Below are 19,888 nucleotides of genomic sequence, written 5' to 3' on the forward strand. Positions count from 1 at the left end.
AGACATTCATTAAGATGTTTTCACGTAATTCAAAACTATCATTTAGTCATTGTATTTAGTAGATGCTTGAGACTTTCCTCATGGAACACTTTATTGTTGGCATTGAATGAGTTTATGTTCAATGTCTCTTTTAGCCTCTCCTTGAAAATACAGATTTTGATCTGATTCAGATTATATATATATCACATCATCTAACGACCTGACAGTTCTGGTTTCCTATACAGAAATCAGAGTCAAGACACTGTCTGCTCATCCTCTGCCCTTGGGGTTAGCTCCAACTGTGAATAATGCAGCCAGGAGAACTTCTCTTTGTATCAGTTGCAGGGAGATTCTGGAGGACTGCTGCAGTGTGCCCAGGATGGGCAGTACAGACTCAACTGTATTGTGAACTGGGGAAGCAGTAACTGCAATCCCATTGCATCGACAGTCTTCACCCGGATTTCTGCACACAGGGATTGGATCACATCTGTCACTGAAGAGAAGCATGATCACTGAGACAGAAGCTGGATGGAATTGTGTTATAAATGGGAAAGAAAACACATAACAGTATACTTGGAAATGAGTCTCTTACCAGTGCAAAAACATTCAATGTCACTTCCCTCAATCCTTGTATTGAAGAACTTGGATTTGGTATATCTCATATGTTCAGTATTAAACATCAGTCACAGAAAGTTAATGTTGCTTCATGCCTCCTGGGAATTTACAATCTGAAATGTTATTAAGTTCATACTTAGTGTAACATGTATATGCCATAGTTGAATACCATAATATACACTTTCACTATTTTTCTAGTTTGGTAAAGATTGGAAGACATGGAGTCAAATATTATTCAGTCCATAAAATTGTTAATTTTATTCAAGCAGAATAATACCCTGCACTCAGATAGGAGAGGTCCCTGTTTCACAATTTCAATGAGCAATGGCTATTTAAGAAATTATTTATCAGGGTTATATTACCACTTGATGTTTAAATAAAATAGGGTATTTCAATTGTTTATAAAACACTTAATTTATCTGTGTCTATGAGGTTAACCATTTCATGATGCTGCTGCTTAAAAATGTGAGGGAGGTAGAAACAAATCAACTTTAAGTCGATTTAAAGTTTTTTGACTAAAGTCTTTTGACAGGAAAGACTGGAAATGAAATTGTATCGGTGGAAACTGTCCTTATATTCTGGGATAGTTTCAATTTAGTAAAATTTAATATTTCATTAAAGGTTAATTCACTAAATAAAAGGGCAGTTTAGTGTTGTGGTCAATATATTTCTCTGCCTCTTCCAGCTATCTGACTTTGGGTAGATCATTTAACTGCCACTTGACTAAATTTTCTTACCTATGAAACAGGGAAATAATGGTATTGTCTGCAGTTTTAAATGAAATCAGGCAAGTAAAGCATTTAAAATAGTACTTACGGGGGGCGGGGGGACAGTGCTTACTGTATAAGTATTAGTTGTCATTATGCCTTTGTAAGACTTTTTTGGTCAATCCGAAAACCTAAATGCTTGATTGGGAGATCTAATAACAGATATGCTTACTCTCAAATAGTTCCCTTTCTTCCCAAAGTCCCTTCTATTACCTCTTATACTGTGAAGTGTTAGGAAAAGATGAATGAAGTTTTAATTTTTCTGAAGAAATATTTTAGTGCATAGTACATACTGGCAATATAAGGGTGAGAAAGACAAATGCTCTTTCTTAGGGAGCATACTATCTGGAAGACAAAGGCATTGACCAAATAATTAGAAGTGTTGCCTATGTCCTGAAAAGTAAGTTTAAATATTCTCAGCGCGGGCAGGGTGTGGTATACAGGCTAAGGCGGAGAACGTGGTGCAGAGTTAAGAGGACCGATACACAACCCACGCCTAAGTCTTTCATCCATAATGTAGTACAGTAGGAGGAGTAGAGAGACATTAGTTCTGTGGTCTCTTAGACGGTAATCTATCCCTTCCTGGAGGAGCTGATTCCTTACTGGCCACGTGGTTACACCTAAAATAAGTTTCAAACTCGGTTCTCTTTAGTGACGCCCCTTTCATCTTGACCACGCCTCTTGATTCCAAGATACACTGTCAACCAAGGGCCTATCGCGAGAACTCTACATTGTTTCCCTTCTGATAGTCTCGGTGGTCGTAGTTGCTTTTGTTCTCGCGATATTTCCGGGTGAACGGGAGCCCGGGCGACCCGGGCTTCTGTGAAACATGGCGGTCGGCTGGGACCGAAACACAAGGTAAAACACTGAAACCCTGCCGGGTGCTTTTCTCTCGGTTGTTCCAGGGATGTTGCGGGCGTGAGTGTAGTTAAGGGGGCTGAGAACCTGTCATGGAATTGGCTCCGTGTCTTCATCGCTGTCCTCTGGAGAGCCGGCCGGACCCTTTAGCCGCTCCACTTCCCCCGGGGGCGTTACTGGCAGGACCCTGGGCAGCGCTAAGCCTTGGCGCTCCCGTCTCGCCGGCTCGGTTTCTCTGAACTATATTTCAGCTTGAAGGAGTTTAGATGCTTCCTTGGTAGCTTCTGACCCGACCCATTGCTTCTCACAGTGCCCGGTACCCCGGAGGCTCCTCCCGTCAGCAGGCGAGGAGAGTCCCGCGCTGTAAAGACCATATGGGTTGTATACCGATCGTTCCAGGTGTCTGTCTCCCCACCATCATTCAGACAAATATCAAATTCTTGGCAGCAAGTTTGTTCCTCTTTTTAAGAAAGACCGAGGTCTTGGCCTCGCCTGGAAGGAGAGTTTCGCACCTTGCTTGGAAAAATGGGAAAGGGGCAGGGCAGGTGAGAGAGATGTTGCCGGAGAGACAGGTACGAGAATCACTGTTTAAACCTTCAAGGATTAAGAAAGCCTTGGAAAGCAATTTGTCAGCCCGTGGTAGAGAATAGCCTTGGGTAAAGGCTATAGAGTTGAAAGAAAGATCGTTATTTGAGAAAACACGTTTAAGTAACTTGTATTTAGGATTTAGTGTCTTGGAGACAACGCAAAGTTACATAATATCTATTAAAATGTTGCAAGACTAGCTTTCAGAAGCTATTAAAATACTTGAAAAAAAGCAAGATGTATTCATTTGTTTCAAGTGATACGTTGAACTCGAGTATACAGGCATTATAAAGGAAGAAAGAAGTCAGACGCTTGTTCACAGAAGCATTCAGGACATACTGGCTTACTAAATTTGTTTATTGATATATTTAAATTGATGCAGTTGTTCCAGGTGCCAGAGGAAAAACATGAGAAAAAGAAATCCATGGTTTTGAGGGTGAGGTGAGATAGCGGAGGGGATGAGTTTCTTTTTTTTGAGAATAGTTTACCACACAACTGAGTATTGTAATGGCTTGAGGGTACATATTATAAAAATATATCAAGCTTGAAAGCTCTATCAAAGGAAATTAGGCCTACTCTGGAACAACACCAACAAAAAAGAATTAGGAAAAAAATACTTTCTTTGGGAGTTAGTGATAATTAATCAGAAGAAATAGTGATTTTATTTTTAATAAAAGTTACTTTCGGGTAGTCTCTTCTTGCTGGTTAACAGTTTTCAGTATTCTGATTCTGCCCCTTAAATGTCATGATGGGCAAATTAACCTCTTTGTGCCTTAGTTTCCTTATCTGCAAAATGGGAATAATAATGCCTAACTCATGTGGTGATTGGTGAGGATTAAACGAGTTAAAACATGCAAAGTGCTTAGAACAATGCCTGGCATAAAGTTAACATACATTATGTGTTAGCTCTTGCTATTTTTAAATTTTTGTTTTCTAACTTGTAAGGTTACTCACAAAATGTTGGCTTGTACTTAGTCAAAATACAGACTGAAGAAGACTTTAAAAAAATTCTTTCTGACCCCCAAATTAATGAAACACTCATTTTATATGGGTAGTTAATATGTCTTTAAACTCCATCTTCCATTTGCTTTCTTTCTTAAGCTGTTATCTTCTCTAAGGTAAACATTCCTCCTTCCTACTGCTTCATGTAGTCTTATTCTAGTCTAGGTCAGCACTGTTGCTCTCTAAGTGCATTGTTAACCCATTCTCCTTGTTTTGGGGGACATTTGTTCCCTTGTAAATAATATTTCATGTTTCTCTGACCTTTTCCTTACCATTCCTTTTTTACTTAAATTTCATACACTTTTATTGAGTAATTACTATAGTGAAGCTATTTTTTTGTCCTTGGTTCACATTGCTACTGGGCACTTGTGCGGTCATCACTCTACAGTCCCTCCCCTTAATTTTTATTTGATCGAGTTATATCATCCGCAGTCTATCCATGTTATTAACTAATCTCATATATTCTCCCATTTTCCTTAAAGACTTAACATAACCCTCAAATATCCTACGAATCTTTGCATTTATTTTGAGAATTAGAAACAGACATTTATGTCCTGGCTGGCGTAGCTCAGTGGATTGAGCTCGGGCTGCGAACCTAAGTGTCGCAGGTTCGATTCCCAGTCAGGGTACATGCCTGGGTTGCAGGCCATGACCCCCAGCAACCACACATTGATGTTTCTCTCTCTCTCTCTGTCTCCCTCCCTTCCCTCTCTAAAAATAAATAAATAAAATCTTTAAAAAAGAAAAAAAAAGAAAAAAGAAACAGACATTTATTAAATGACTATTATTTTAATCTTGAATAAAAACTGTGAGGTAGCCATTATATCCCTATCCCTTCTTTTAATATAAAATGATAATAGAGGACTCTGAGAAGTTGAAGGTATTCCCAAATTTGCCACACAACTAACAAGTGCCTAAATATTACCCAGATTTTTCTGATCACAAAATTTATCTCTATACTATCATACTTGGCTTCCAAGTAAACCTTTTAATCACTTAGAAGGTTATTAGATTTATTTGAATTATATGATGATAAATAATTTTGAAAACATAACATTTAAGTTTTTTTTTAAAGATTGGCCCGCGCTCAATCCACTGAGCTACGCCAGCCAGGGCTACATTTAACTAAGTTTTAAAGTAAAAAGAATAAGTACTTCTTTTGGATATCTAGGTTTATAGATTGATACTAAGCTATCTTTAATAGAAATATTTTGTTGTAATGTATCATAATATTAAATAATGTGAAATTATGGATAAGTTATAGTTTTGCTTTTCATTTCTAAAGTTTAGTAATAGCCTGGATACTTCTTTTGTCTTCTTTCTTATTTTTAAAGGCTTTTACTAGTTTACAAGGCTACTTTAACAAATTACTGTAAACTGGGTGCCTTAAAAAAATAGAAATTTATTCTCTCACAGTTGTGGAGGCTTGCAGACTGAAGTCAAGGTGTCAGCAGGGCCACCGTCCCCCTGACAGCTCTGAAAAAGAATAATTCTTTGCCTTCTCTAGCATTTGGGCAATCTGTGGCGTTCCTTGGCTTGTACTTGTATCTAATCTCTGCCTCTATCTTCACGTGACATTCTTTCTTGGGTCTGGATGTTTTCACATGTTTTTGCTTCTTCTTTCTTTATTGGCTACTGTGTAGATTCACATGGATTTCTTAATGACATCAGTCATTTGATTTTGGGCCACTGTAATCCAGTATAATTTCATTTTAACTAATAATATCTTCAAAGAACCAAATATTTCTAAATAAGGCCCATCCACAAGGTTAGGACTCCAATATATCTTCTTTTTTTTTTTTTAAGTCCTCGCCTGAGTACATGCTTATTGATTTTAGAGAGAGGGGAATAGAAGAGAGAGAGGGAGACAAACCTCGATGTGAGAGTGAGACATTGGTTGCCTCCCACATGCACTCCAACTGAGAACCCACAATCTAGGCATGTGCCCTGACCAGGAATCAAACCTGTGACCTTTCGTTTTATGGATGACACTCCCAAGCAACTGAGCCATGCTGGCCAGAGCTCAATATATCTTTTTAAAAATTTTTATTTATTTCTTTTTAGTGAGAGAGAAAGGGAGTGAGAGAAGCATTGGTGTGAGAGAGAAACATCTATCTGCTGAATACATTCCAGCCAGGGACAAAGCTCTCCACCCAGGCTTGTGCCCTGACTGGAATCAAACTAGTGACCTTTCGGTTTGCGGGACGATGCCCAACCAACTGAACAACACTGGTCAGGGCTCAGTATATCTTTCTGAGGGACACAGTTCCACCTATAACATATCCATATACCTATTAACCAATTAAATATTTCTCATATTGCCAAATAAATTTTAAAAATAGAAGTTAGCTTATAAAATGTAGGTAGCTGAAGATAAATTATGTGTTCATTTTTGTTTGGAGAGGTAAGAAAACTTAATTGAGTGGACTAAAAAGTCATGAATTCTATATTTTAATTTTGGCAAAGCATCTGATAGTCTCATTGTTTTCAGATTGATTCAATGATAAAACATGGGCTGTATGACATTGCATCTGTTGAGGTTGATGGTGTGTGTCTCTGTGTTCCAGCATGAAAGGTGGTTTCTTATTTCCTATGCAGTTTCTCAAAGCATTGTCCTAGTGACAGTTGTCTTTTCCTGGAGCTTTTTTATTTGTTTTATTTTTTATCATGTATGCAGTTTAGGAGAGAAATTGGAGAAAACAGATATGGTACTGGAGATTGAAGAGCAGCACCAACCAGTGGGCAAAGTAATCTAGTGCAATAGCTCCTAAATTTTTAGATTTTGTGGAGCAGTACTAAATATATATAGAAGAAGAAAAAATGAAGAGAGGCTGGATTTGAAGACTGTCATAGAACTGCAGTTTTTAACTTTTCTAAAGAAGGACATCAAAAAACCAAACCAAACCTATGTTATCCACTTTTATCATTTCATTAAAAAAAAAGACCTTTTGACTTTTGCATTTTTTTAAATGGCTGACTAAACTGGATAGAGAGACAAGTAGAGTGGGCAAGGGAGCAATAGAACTGGGTAACTCAGAGGAGTCCAGGGACTGAGACCACAGGGAACATGGAGAACAGATTCTGTCCTAGTGAGCCAGTTACAGAGCTGGAAGGATAATTGGTTCTGCTTAGAGAGGAAAGTTAGTGTCTTGGATTTTAGAGACTTGGAATAGTTTTAAAAATAAAGAGGAGATAAAACATGGCTTTCTTGTGTGAGTGTGAGGCTTTGTGTAGAAGAGGCAGGTCACTGGAGTACATCTGTTCCGTTTACGTGGTGGAGGAATACTATAGGATGTGAGTGTCATCAGGTCGTGAGTTCCAAAAGATGGTGGTGGAATGGGGGAGAAGCAAAGTAAGTGATCCAGATGCTGAAGTCATTAGGGGATTTTTAAATTTTTACTGATTGAATTTATCGGGGTGACATTGACTAATAAAATTATATTGGTTTCAGGTGTATAATTCTATAATATATCATCTGTAAATTGTATTGTGTGTTCACCACTCTGAGTCAAGTCTTCTTCTGTCACCATTTATCTCTCTTGGAAATTATAAGTATATCCAGGTGGAGAAAATGATAACAAGTGCTAAAGTGAGAGTGTACACTATGGTTTGGAACATGGACTCTGAAGCCAGGGTGTTGGAGATCAAATCCAGGTTCTATCACCTGTTAAGTGGCCTTGCAAAAATGACTGCACTTTTCTATGCGAGTATCCTTATCTATAAAGGAGATAAAAATAGTATCTAATTCATAGAGTCATTTAGAGGATTAAATGAATTAATATATAAAGTGTTTCAAATAATACTTAGCACATAATATAAAAGTTAGACAATAATTCTATGTAGTATATGTGTTTATTAGAAGATAGACTTGAAAAGGGAGGAAGTGGTTGAGAAATCATGAAAAAACATACTACTTTTTCTACCCTTTGAGTCTCAGAAATAAAGTAACTATTTAAAGGGAATAACTACCAGTTGTACATCATGTTTTCATATTGAGAGCAGGTAGGAGGATTGTTTTTAGACAAACTTGTTATTGGATAACTTGTTCATATCAGAACAGTGGCTCTGTAAAATAGAGTGGCAAGTATTGGAGATGTAGTGAGTTTCTTGGATGTAGGTTAGTGCTGAACTAACAGGAGTGGGACAGGAGTAGCAGTAGAGTGTCAGGGTACTCCATTCTAGAATAGTAATCATGGAAAGTAGAAACGGAAGAGGCTAGAGACTGAGAAGCAGCCAAGTGAGATAGATCAACTAGCTAGAATTTTTTTTTAACTGATTCCAGAGAGAGAAGAAGAGGGAGAAAGGAGCAGAGGGAGAGAGAAAAAGAAACATCCACCCATTGCTCCACCCATCTTGTATCCAGTGGTTGCTTCTTGTATATGCCCTGACCAGAGATGGAACCCGCAACCTTGGTGTACTGGGGTGATGCTCTAACCCACTTAGCTACCCAGCCAGAGCACTAGCTAGGCTAAGGGAGGAGTCCTGAATAGGCTATATGAATTGTTAGAGGCTTTGTAAAACTAACTTTTATATATCTTAATACTTACATATAATTTAAAGTAAGCATCTATAAAGCTTATAAAATATAGGAAATTTAGGAAGTAAAATTCAGTTTTATTCATTTGCTCAACAGTACTATCTGCTATATGCCAATCACTGTTTTAGGTGCTCAGGATATACTGCAGTGAACAAAACAGAAAACTTATCTTTGTGGACCTTACACTTTTATATATTTGTTTATCTAAGAATGATGGTTTGTTTTGATTGGAAAGCTGTGCAACCATGGGTGTTTCTGGGGAAATTTCCCACCTTCTTTCTTTTTTTCTTCCACAAATGTTTATCACATACCTGCTGTGCTAGGCACTGGAGATACAAAGATCAAGTTAGATGTGGCTCCTGAGAAAACAGACAATTAAGCAAACAATTAGAAACAGTATTCTAGGAGCACATACTATAGTATGCTGGAGGGCATAGAAAAGGAATCGCCCCCCCCCCACCAAGAGAGAGGTGTCTAGCCTGAGACTTGCTGAGTAAGTAGGAGTTAGCCAAGTGTAGAGGTGGGGGGAGCAGGAGAAGGGATAGTTCTGGCAGAGAGAACAAGTTGAAGGACTAGAAAGTGATTTATTTTGGGTAGAATTTAGACTTCGAGGGATTAGGTTTAAACAGATGTAAGCAGGACCTGTTTTTCGAGGGCTTTGTAAACTTCGTTAGGATGGAGTCTAAACTCTTCAAATGTAATGGGAATGAACCTATTCAAAGATTTTAAAAGAAAATTTATATGATCACTTTAATGTATTAAAAAGATTATTGGTTATAGTATGGAGAGTGAATTGAAAAGTAAAAATTGTTGCAGCCATGAAGTGATAGATTGGCAGTTGGGACCAGGATCCTAGTAAGGAACTTCTCAGTGAGCTCAGAAAAGACAAGACAGATTTGAGAGAAATTTAGGAAGAACTTTAGTTTAAAAATGTAACCATGTTTCTGGCTTGTGTTTTTGGGCTTGTGTTTTGGGGTACATGCTATCATCATTGACTAAGAGGGGCACAGGAGAAATAGGTTTGGTAGGGTGAAGTATTGATTTTCGGACTTGTTGAGTGTGAATTGTCTTTGGAATGTTCCCATGAAAATGTAATAGAGGCAGAAAGATAATACATGTCTGCAGAGAGCTTTGGACTGGGAGTAAAGATTTGGGATGAATCAACATGTAGATGGAAATTGAGGGAGGGGAGATCACTTGGGGAAACTGTGGAGGTTGGGAGGGAGGCCTACTGAAGAATTGGGAGGAAAAAGAATCCACAAAGTAAGCCAAAGAAGATCTTTGAGGTAGAATGAAAATCAGGAGGCTACTATTGCTTATGCCAACTTAAGAGACTATTTCAAGAAGAAAAACAAGTGATGGATAGTGTATTTTCTGACAGGCAAAATTAGGTAAAGACTAAACGTGTCATTGGATTTACTACTAAAGAAGTTGTTAATGACTTCACTTAGAGAAATTCAGTTAAGAGGTGAGCCTGTGCTGAGGAAGTAATCACTACGGATGAAGGGGACAGCTCATTGTTTTAAGTTTGTATATATTGATAGGTATGAAGTCCGAGATCAGTAGTTGGAGTTGGACTTGAACTGCAGTGGAAAGTTTTGTTGTAAAGATAAGAAGATTGAATATATTTAATATTTAACTCCAGTAGGAAAGCATGAATAGGAATGGGAAGATTGAAGGAAGATCAATCTTGGTGCAGTTACTACTAAGCAGATACAGAAAATAAATTTGATTGTTTTCTCAGTTGAACAATTTTAGGAAGCAGGATTGTGGTCTATGCCTAACATACACTGAGAAGTTAAATTTAAAAATGAGAATACCAGTTTTATAACTTTTCTGGAGCTTAGAAAATGTCATCTGTTTTGTCTACATATTCTTTTTTCTTAGGAAAATCATATACATGAGACATAAAATTATAATCTGAAGTCCACCTTGTGAACATGGAATCATCAAGGGAAGTTGGTTGAATGTTTTTAACGGCAAATGAAATCAATCTATAAATGCATCCAGCTTCATTGTAGGGCAGTAGCTCCTTCGTGGACTGCATAGTAGTGTCCCTGGTTAGGGCCTGTTCTGTTTTGAACAGTGTTTGTGATTGCTTGCTGCCAATTTTTACTTCTCTCACTCTCCTTTGTCTCTATGAATGCCCTCCTATATGGCCTATTCTTGTGTATAAACCCTACCCATGGGATTTCACACAAATCTTTCTGCTTTTTTTTTTTTTTTTTTAGAGATTCTTTTCCTTTTAGTGGCATCTGCAATCATTTGATTTATTCTACAGTTGAATTTATTAATAAAATATTAATAAACTCAAACTAAAAATTTCTGGTAATGCTTTATCGTATCACTTATAGTATTTCTATAAATCTATAAAAAATTTATATAAATATTTGAGAATTCAGTTATTTTTATGGTCTTGTAACATACTTTAGATGTAGTTGGCATACTGATGAAAAAGAATAGCAGTCAATTTTTAAATATTTTTATTGTAAAATTAGATAATTTGGTAAGTCCAACATTTTGTAAAGAGGAAAATTAAAATCCTCCCATGATCTACTTTAAAAATTTTTGTGTATAAACCTTCAATTTGTTTCTTGAATATCTTTTCTCCTGTCTTTCATGAAACAACCCATAATATAGCCTACTGTTCTTTTCTTAAAATATTATGAGTATTTTCTTATTAAATTTTGTCTTTTATAAGATTTTTAGTGTTAGCATAGAATCAGAGCTTTTAATTAATCATAATTTCTATATTGGATACCATGGATTTGTTTCTGTCTTCAATATAGTTAAATATAACAATATGAGACATATCCATAAGATTCAATTTCTCTGCATAAGCTAGATTATTGCCTTAAGTACATTCCTAAAAAAGGAATTAGTGAAAAGAGGAATGGTAGATAGTTATACTTTCATTGTCAATATATAAACATGTCTATTTATTAGTGGGGATATGTTATATATATAAATTATGTATTTTTAAATATTTGATTTATTGATTGATTTTTAGAGAGAGGGGAAGGGAGGGCGAAAGAGAGAGAAACATCAATGTGTGGTTGCCTATCACATGGCCTCCACTGGGGACCTGGCCCACAACACAGGCATGTGCCTTGACTGGGACTTGAACCAGTGACCCTTTGGTTCACAGACTTGGCACTTGATCCACTGAGCCACACCAGCTGAGGCCTTGTATATATAAGTAATAGGAGAAAAATCTTTATTTTGATTTGCATATTTAAATATTATGAATGTGGATTTCTTTCTTTTTTCTTCTATTTAATGTGTTTGTGTCTGTAAGTTGCCTCTCATTAATTAGTACTTTTTGTCATGATGAGAGGGAGAAAGGAAAGGTGTGAATGAGTGTTAAGCTTTCTTTCTCAAGGAGGAATGAGAATATTAAGTTCTTCCAAGGACATTTGTCAGTTATCTAAAAATAAAATAAACCTTTATATCTTTTTAGAGGATACATTTGTTCATTGTTTATTCCTTAGCATGACTATATGAAAGAAGAAGGTTTTTCTGAAGATGAGGCGACTGAATCGGAAAAAAACCTTAAGTTTGGTGAAAGAGTTGGATGCCTTTCCAAAGGTTCCTGAGAGCTATGTAGAGACTTCAGCCAGTGGGGGTACAGGTGAGAGTATCAATTCAAATTAAAACACCTTCACTAAATGCAACTTCCAAGTGATCCAATCAATAACATACGGAAATATAGCCATGAGGAAAAACTCATCAATGTAGTAACTTTTTAACTGCTCTGTCCTCGTGTAATGCTGTTTTGCCCTAATTTGAGTGTGTGTGTATGTGTGCGTATTCTTTTTGGCATCTAACTCAGTGTAGTCTGTGCATTTAGCAGTGTTTATTGAAACATTAATCCAGTTTTACTGTCTTGGCTCTGGTGAGTTATGTATGATTATATGAACAAGATTATTGTATATAAATATAATTTAACTGGGAATAAGTTATTTAATGATGTTAAACTGCCTCAGTGCTATTTTGGTTAAGAACAAATCAATTTAGACATTATAGTAAAAGTTCTTACATTTCACCTTACTGGAGAGAGGCAACATGGGGTAATAGTTAAGAGCTCAGGCTGTGGAACCAGACTGTCTCGATTTAAATCCTACCTCTTCCTCTCCCTAACCATGTGACCTTGAAGAAGTTAACCTGTCTCTGCTTTAGTTTCTTCTTCTATGAAATGGGGACAATGTCAGTATTTACATAGTAGAGTTGCTGTAATGATTAAATAAGTTAATATTTGTAAAATGCTTAGAACATTACCTGGTACAGGTAGAAGTATGTGTTAAGTAAAATAAACAAATAAGGGAATATATAAGCACAATATGGAACTATAACAGTATTTCCTGTTATTTCTTTCTCTGAGAAGAACTGATAAAATAGTATTTCACATAAGAATGACATTTTATTTGGTAAATGTGTACTAAGGTTCTCATTATTTCTAATCTCTTGTGATTAATTTTAACAAAATTAGCTTGTTCTTTTTTTACAATCCATTTTAAGTGTGTTTTGTCAGATATATGATAGTTCTTTCCTTTTTGTCATGTCTTTGAGCTGCTTTTATAAATGAAATGGTATGTTTAGGAGATTCCAAAGTAGATGAGAGTTTTATTAGAGATTTGGAGATGTATATTATCTGAATTTCTGGCACACAGATTATTGTGGCTTCTCAAGATCTAAAAAATTAGGCTAATTTTTAAAATTGGGCTGCAGGCATAGATGCATTTTTAATTTGAGGGGCCCATTTTCAAATTTGTGCTGTAAAATGGATGCCGCCTTTGATTATTTACTATGTCTGTGACACTGCTGTATGTAAGAAAGCATAAGTTTTGTGTTTTGAAATACTGAAGAAATAAAATGCTTTCTCCATAGTACAAATGTTTGTGTTTATTTGTATGTTCATTGATCATTAAATCTTATTTTCTGAGCTGTTTGAGGAAAAATAATCTATCATGGACATTTTAAGAAAAACTTTTTATAATATTCATTCTCATGGCACCCATGGAGGCATTCTTTGATATATTTAATCTCACTAAAAGTAATTTCCTAGTATTTACTTATAAAAAATGTTTTAATTGTTTTTCTTTTTTGTTTGATTTCTCAGTTTCTCTAATAGCATTTACCACTATGGCTTTATTAACCATAATGGAATTCTCAGTATATCAAGATACATGGATGAAATACGAATATGAAGTAGACAAAGATTTTTCTAGGTAACTTTTTTCTTTTTGAAATACCTTTAGATTCAAATTGTTTTAAAGATAATATGCCATTTTAAAAAATATCAAATTGTTTTAAAGATAATATGCCTTTTTAATAAATATCTATTTATCTAAAAATCAATATATTTTCATACTTGGTTTGTTTTAGTTCTGAAGAAATAATTCTCATAAATTCTCATTTTTGCATTCATTAGGTAAAACATTTTAGAATCATTTGAATACTGGTTAAATTCCAAAATGGAGGTTCTCTGACATAATATGCACTGTATGAAATCATTAGGAGAACATGTTTTTTTTAAAGATATTGAATGGTAGGAATTATTTAATGTTTTAAAACTGTTTACTTTTTAGATTTTGAAATAGCTTACTGATTTGCATAAGTTGGAAAATAAACTGTTTAAAGATACATTGTATATGCTTGTAATGATTGTTATAAATTACATCTAAACTAAATTTTAATGTAAATAACATCACTTAAAATTTGAAAATACAGTGCCTTAATAAGGAGACAAGTACACTTTATTTTGTTTGTATTATTGGGATATTTTAATTGAGTGCAGATAACAGGTTTATAATATTAAGATTATACTAGATGGGAGGGACATTTACATCTCAATTCTAATCGGAGCTCTGTCATTTGCTAGCTTATGTGACTTTTTAGGGAAGTTACCAAATCTGTACTGCATGTGTTTCAGTTTCTTCTTCTGTTAAATGGGGGTAATAATTATAGTACCTTCCTTGTGACACTAGTGAGAGTCGACATTTGTTAATTGCTGTGTAACCTTGAATAAGTCACACAGCTGACTTATTTTGGGCCTCAGTTTCTTCATCTATAAAATGAAGAGTATTATTCTTGATAACATGGGTTTTCAAACGCTATGTTATTTTTCGTATTTTATTTGTTTTTAGCACCAATGAAACACTCCCCCCCTCCAAATGTAGTCTTGCATAGTTCACCAAATAAGTCTAGTGGGGATACCCAGAAGCCTGTCTACTTGGTCTTCTCTTCTGGTTACTACAGCATCTCCTGAGCCTAAACCCCAGGGTTATTTGGAGCACAGTTTGAACTCCAGACAACTTTAAGACTCTACTAAGTCCTAAAAATCTGTTGAAAATTATTTTGAAGCCCTAAAAATTTCTTTTGAAACTCGATGCAAATTCTTAGAGTGAAAGAAGTTTTGATAGGCAGCATAGGATAAGACTGATATTGATTATACTCATTCTGTTATTTATGGTGCTTAATTAATTCTGATATTTGAAAATCAATTTAATTTGAACTCATCATTTATTTAATAAAGCATTTTAAAAAGGCCATGCAAAACTTGAAGCATCAGAGTTTTTTCCTGGCAATTGGGCTGCATTTATTGAGTCACCAAGAGCTAGTTTCCAGTAATGCCAATTCAATGATTATGTGATCTTAAGCCAGGCATTTGTACTGCCCTGAACAACATTGTTTTATCTACAAAACTGTGAAGCCACCACTTTATAGGTCCATGATAAAAAATAAAGAAGATAACTAGAATGCTTGATGTACACAGTATTTATTTGACAGAGGAAAAGGCTTGCAGTTCCTAACTCTTGATTTTGAAATTTTAAAGGACTGTTTTAAATAAGATTTATGTAAACAAAGGTTAAGACTTATTTTTCTGAGGTTCTTGGAGTTATTTAATTTAATAAAATTAAATTACATGATACAGTATTAAAAACCTCGGAAATCAGAAAGGCTTTTGGAATGATTACAAAATAGAATTTTACTTTCAAAGTGCTTTTGTTTTTGCTATAAGAAATGCTTTCTAAGTTCTAATTGACATATTCTTGAAATCCAGGTTTTTCAGAGAGCTGATATATATTTCTCATGTTCTTTTATTACTTGGTGGGTACTAAACTTTCTTTTTTGTCTTTTAGCAAATTGAGAATCAACATAGATATTACTGTTGCCATGAAGTGTCAGTGTGAGTATACCTTTAACTTGATGAATCCATGTATAGGTATGGTTCAAACAGTTGCTAGTAAAAAATAAAACCACTGGTCATTTTAGCTCTGTTTTTCCTTTACCATATCTTAAAATGCTGTTGCAGTGTTATTTATTTAATAATGCAGGTTTCCCCCCCAATTTATATTCTTTAAATTTCTTCTTTAGAAAGAGACTTAACTTTCACATTAGTATAATTAAAATAAAAGAAACTGAAGGAAATTTTTGTGAATAAAAGTTTTAGTGTAGGTATATGTCCTTTTTTCTTGTTTGGATTACCAGTTTTTACACCCATGTTTCTCAAGAATATCCTGCTTCACTCTTTCAGTTTATCACCCTTTACTCTTTCATATTAAAATATAGATGCAAGTGTTTGAAGTTAATAGTGATCTCTTTTCTGTTTTGATTGTACTGGTAGAAGTGAAAAAAATGTTAATATATTATATTACGGGTAATGTTTGAATCAATAGCACTCTCAAAAAATGATGATATTTTTGCATAAAAGTTATCTTTAAATTACCACTTGAAAAGTAGAGACCAAGAATTTAGTAGTTCAGACAAAGTTTTTTAAAGCGTGAAATAGTATTATCCACTTAAGGAAGTTAATTTCTGGGAAATTTTATCACAGGAACCTTAAATCTTTTTACCTTTGCCATTAATTTTTTCCTTATGTTAGTGATTTTAAGAGAAATACTTTGTATCTAAATTATGAGCTGGTGTTAATACTGAATACATCATATTTTACCTTATTTTAGATGTTTGAATACCATTAGAATTCTAGCCTTTTCAAATAAACGTTTCTATTGATATTTAAAAAATCATCAGTAGCTGTGCCTTAAGGTTTCTTTTTAATGTCTAAAAATAATTCTTATAATTAATATTTTGTGTAGCAGCCATTTAGTACTCGTGATTAGGTTCTTACCAATTTTTGCAGAGCTCTTCAGTAAACTTTCTACTGGTTATTGTGACATTCTGAATTGTCTTTTTACTGAGCAAGAAGTAAAAACAATACTAATTTTTGGAATAATTCAACCAAATCTATATAATGCTACTATTTTAACTTAAACAATATAGGAAAGTGAGTTTTCTGTTAATTTGTTAGTTTATATCAGATATAGTTGGGCTCTTAACATAGAATGTAAAACTTCTAATTTTTTGTTCTAATTGTTTTTATGTAGATGTTGGAGCAGATGTATTGGATTTAGCAGAAACAATGGTTGCATCTGCAAATGGTCTAGTTTATGAACCAGTAAGTTTGATTCATGTATTTTTAAGAATAGTGTGCTTTGAGAAATTGTTCCCTTGAAAACAGTTTTTATATTTTCTTTGGTTTTGTCTCAGCCAGTTTTTAAAATATATATTCTTAATTCAGAAGTAATCCATACTCTTTGTAAAAATTTAGAAGGGGGAGTTGTATATAATACCAAAACTTGAGATAATCATTGTTAGCATGGTTAGCATTTTGAATAAACCTTTAATGTCTGTTTTATAATCTTATTCTTATTTCACATTTTTGTTAATGTTTTCTAATAGTTTTCCTTTCTAATAGTTTTCTAAATGTTTTCCTTTTCCCTTTTTTTTAGAGTTGCTATAATGGTGAACTATTCTTTTCCTCTAATGATTTGGAAATTCTGTGTCCTGTTTGTATTTCTCTTAACATAATCAAGAATGGAGCAGTTTCTAAGAGGAGAAATTTCATGTGCATTATTTCTTTCTTTTTCACACCTCCATTTCCCAAAGCTAGTGAGTTGACATTCTCATATTGTTTTAATGGAACAAATTGTGTATAATGTAATTGGTTTCTCAGAAATTACCACCAGCCTTGACTGGTGTGGCTCAGTTGATTGGCTGTCTTCCCATGGAGCAAGGGTTCGCTGGTTGGATTCCAGTGGGGCATGTGGGAGAGGCAACCTATCGATGTTTCTGTCTCCCATCAATGTTTCTCTCCCTTTCTTTCTCTCTCCCTTCCCCTCTCTCTAAAAATAGGTAAATAAAATCTTTAAAAAAGAAAAAGAAATTACCATCACATCACTGGGGCAGGTATCACATTACAAAGGCTGATAACAAGTCATGACCAGAGATAGCCTTAAAGAAGTAGTTTTACCTTGAGTTGCTGACTGCTCCGTTGGCCTTATGGTACTTACATTTACTATGCGTTCCTGAGTTCTTTGTTTACCATTGACCCCATGAATACTTTTTTAAGCAAAATTGCAAAGTGAAGACTAAACGTGATAGAGGAGAATTAGAAGTAACTGAATCTGAGGAACAAAAAAGGGAACCCTTAGGTCCATTTTGATTACAAAATTATTTTTAGCTTACAACAACAAATATATTTATTTCTTTCGGTACACTCTTTTCAAATAGAAATTTCTAAAGAAATAACTTATTGTCATTCTTCTTTATTCCCCCTTAAAAAATTGATATCACAGTAATTTTGTATGAGGTTAAGTATCTTACAAATTTAGGCACCATGTTGCTGCATATTACACTTGTCTGAAAATTTAGATCTGGATGATTATTATAAGATACTTCAAGATTTGCATTACATTTTACATTATTATAATAATGATTATTCAGCTTTACCTCTGTGTGTTGCTATTCTTACTTTCTAACATTTTTAGTTTCTTGATTTTTGTTTATTACTTTGTTGGAGGAATTTTGGGGGATTTTATCAGCAGGAATGTGTGATTTATGTTTATGGACTCTAGAATGACTGCCTGTGCCTTTCTGCTATTCATACATGTAAGCTTGGTTGAGGATAAAATTCATTCTTGCTTTTTGATGTTTTGCACTCAAAATTTTACAGACATTCTTTGTCTTCTGGAACAATTATTTGTTTTTCCTTCCTATGTAATATATTTATCTACTTGAATGCTTTTTTCTTTTACTTTTGAAATCCAAGTATTTATCCTGCATATCCAAGTGTGGATTCCCTTTAGGGATTTTCATTCTTGGTGATCTTAATTTTTAAGTGGATTTTTTTTTTGCTTGCTTATTTGTTTTAATGATGTTCAAAGCAATGCTTTTACCTCTGCTTTTTAAAATTGTCATATGATATTGAATTTTGTGGAGTTATTCTCAATATCTTTGTTGCTCCTTATATTAGATACATATTTTGAACTTTGCCTCTGAGTTCTGAAGATTATTTTGATCCAGAAGGACCAATCTTCTTTTCAGTTTGTCCATCCTTCATTCCTTCCTTCATTCATTCACTTATTTTTAGACAGAGGGGAAGGAAGGGAGAAAGAGAAAGAGAGAAACATCATGTGCAAGAGAAACACAGATTGGTTGCCTCTCACACGCCTCTAACCAGGGACCTGGCCGGCACCAGGCATGTGTCCTGCCTGGGAACTGAATTGGAGACCTTTCTTTTTTTTTTTTTTAAAGAAAAGTTTGTTTTTATTTTTGCTCAAGCATAGTTGTCTTCATTTTGCCTCCACTGCTCTCCCCTGCTTTACCCATCTCCACAGCCCACCCTCACTACTACCCCAGTTTGGTTTTGTCCATGGGTCCTTTACACATGTTCCTTGATGACCCTTCCCATTCTTTCCCTTGTTATCCTCTTGTCCCTGCCTCTCTTGTTACTATCTTTGTTCTTTATTTCAGTGTTTCTGCTTATATTTTGCTCACTTGTTTGTTTTGTTGATTAGGTTCCACCTATAGGTGAGATCATGTGGTATTTATCTTTCACGGCTTGGCTTATTTCACTTAGCATAATGCTCTCTAGTTTCATCCATGCTGTCGAGAAGAGTAGGAACTCCTTTCTTTCTGCTGCATAGTATTCCAATGTGCAAGTGTACCATAGTTTTTTGATCAGCTCATTTACTGATGGGCACTTAAGTTGCTTCCAGTACTTGGCTTTTGTAAATTGTGCTGCTCTGAACATTGGGGTGCATAGGTTCTTTTGAATTGGATCCTTAGGATATAATCCCAGCAGTAGAATTGTTGGGTCAAAAGGCAATTCCATTTTCAGTTTTCTGAGGAAATTCCATACTGTTTTCCACAGTGGCTGTATCAGTCTGCATTCCCACCAGCAGTGTACTAGGGTTCCCTTTTCTCCACAACCTCACCAGCATTTGTTGATTTGTTTATGTTGGCCATTCTGACTGGTGTGAAGTGGTATCTCATTGTGGTTTTAATTTGCACCTCTCTGATGGCTAGTGATGCTGAGCATCCTTGCATATATGTCTCTGGGCCCTTTGTATGTCCTCCTTGGAGATGTGTCTGTTCAGGTCCTTTGCCCAGTTTTTAATTTATCATCTTGGAGCAGAATTACGTGAGTTCTTCATGTATTTTAGAGATCAAACCCCTGTCAGAGGTATCATTAGCAAACATA

At 35.0% G+C, this 19,888-nt stretch overlaps 1 protein-coding gene across 1 annotated transcript in view; it reads left to right on the plus strand.

Moving 5' to 3' along the window:
• The first annotated feature begins 2,094 nt into the window (after positions 1 to 2,094).
• Positions 2,095 to 19,888, plus strand: part of ERGIC2 (ERGIC and golgi 2) — a 44,666-nt gene continuing 26,872 nt past the window's right edge. Inside the window, exons 1-5 of the mRNA XM_045829191.1 lie at positions 2,095 to 2,219; positions 11,835 to 11,974; positions 13,463 to 13,571; positions 15,486 to 15,532; positions 16,731 to 16,801. Of these exons, the coding sequence (XP_045685147.1) occupies positions 11,869 to 11,974; positions 13,463 to 13,571; positions 15,486 to 15,532; positions 16,731 to 16,801 (333 nt within the window). The 5' untranslated portion in view covers positions 2,095 to 2,219; positions 11,835 to 11,868. The remainder of the gene's footprint in view (positions 2,220 to 11,834; positions 11,975 to 13,462; positions 13,572 to 15,485; positions 15,533 to 16,730; positions 16,802 to 19,888) is intronic.

This window comes from Phyllostomus hastatus, unplaced genomic scaffold (assembly GCF_019186645.2).
Source record: "Phyllostomus hastatus isolate PE091 unplaced genomic scaffold, TTU_PhHast_1.1 phas_scaffold_93, whole genome shotgun sequence".
NCBI lineage: Eukaryota > Metazoa > Chordata > Mammalia > Chiroptera > Phyllostomidae > Phyllostomus > Phyllostomus hastatus.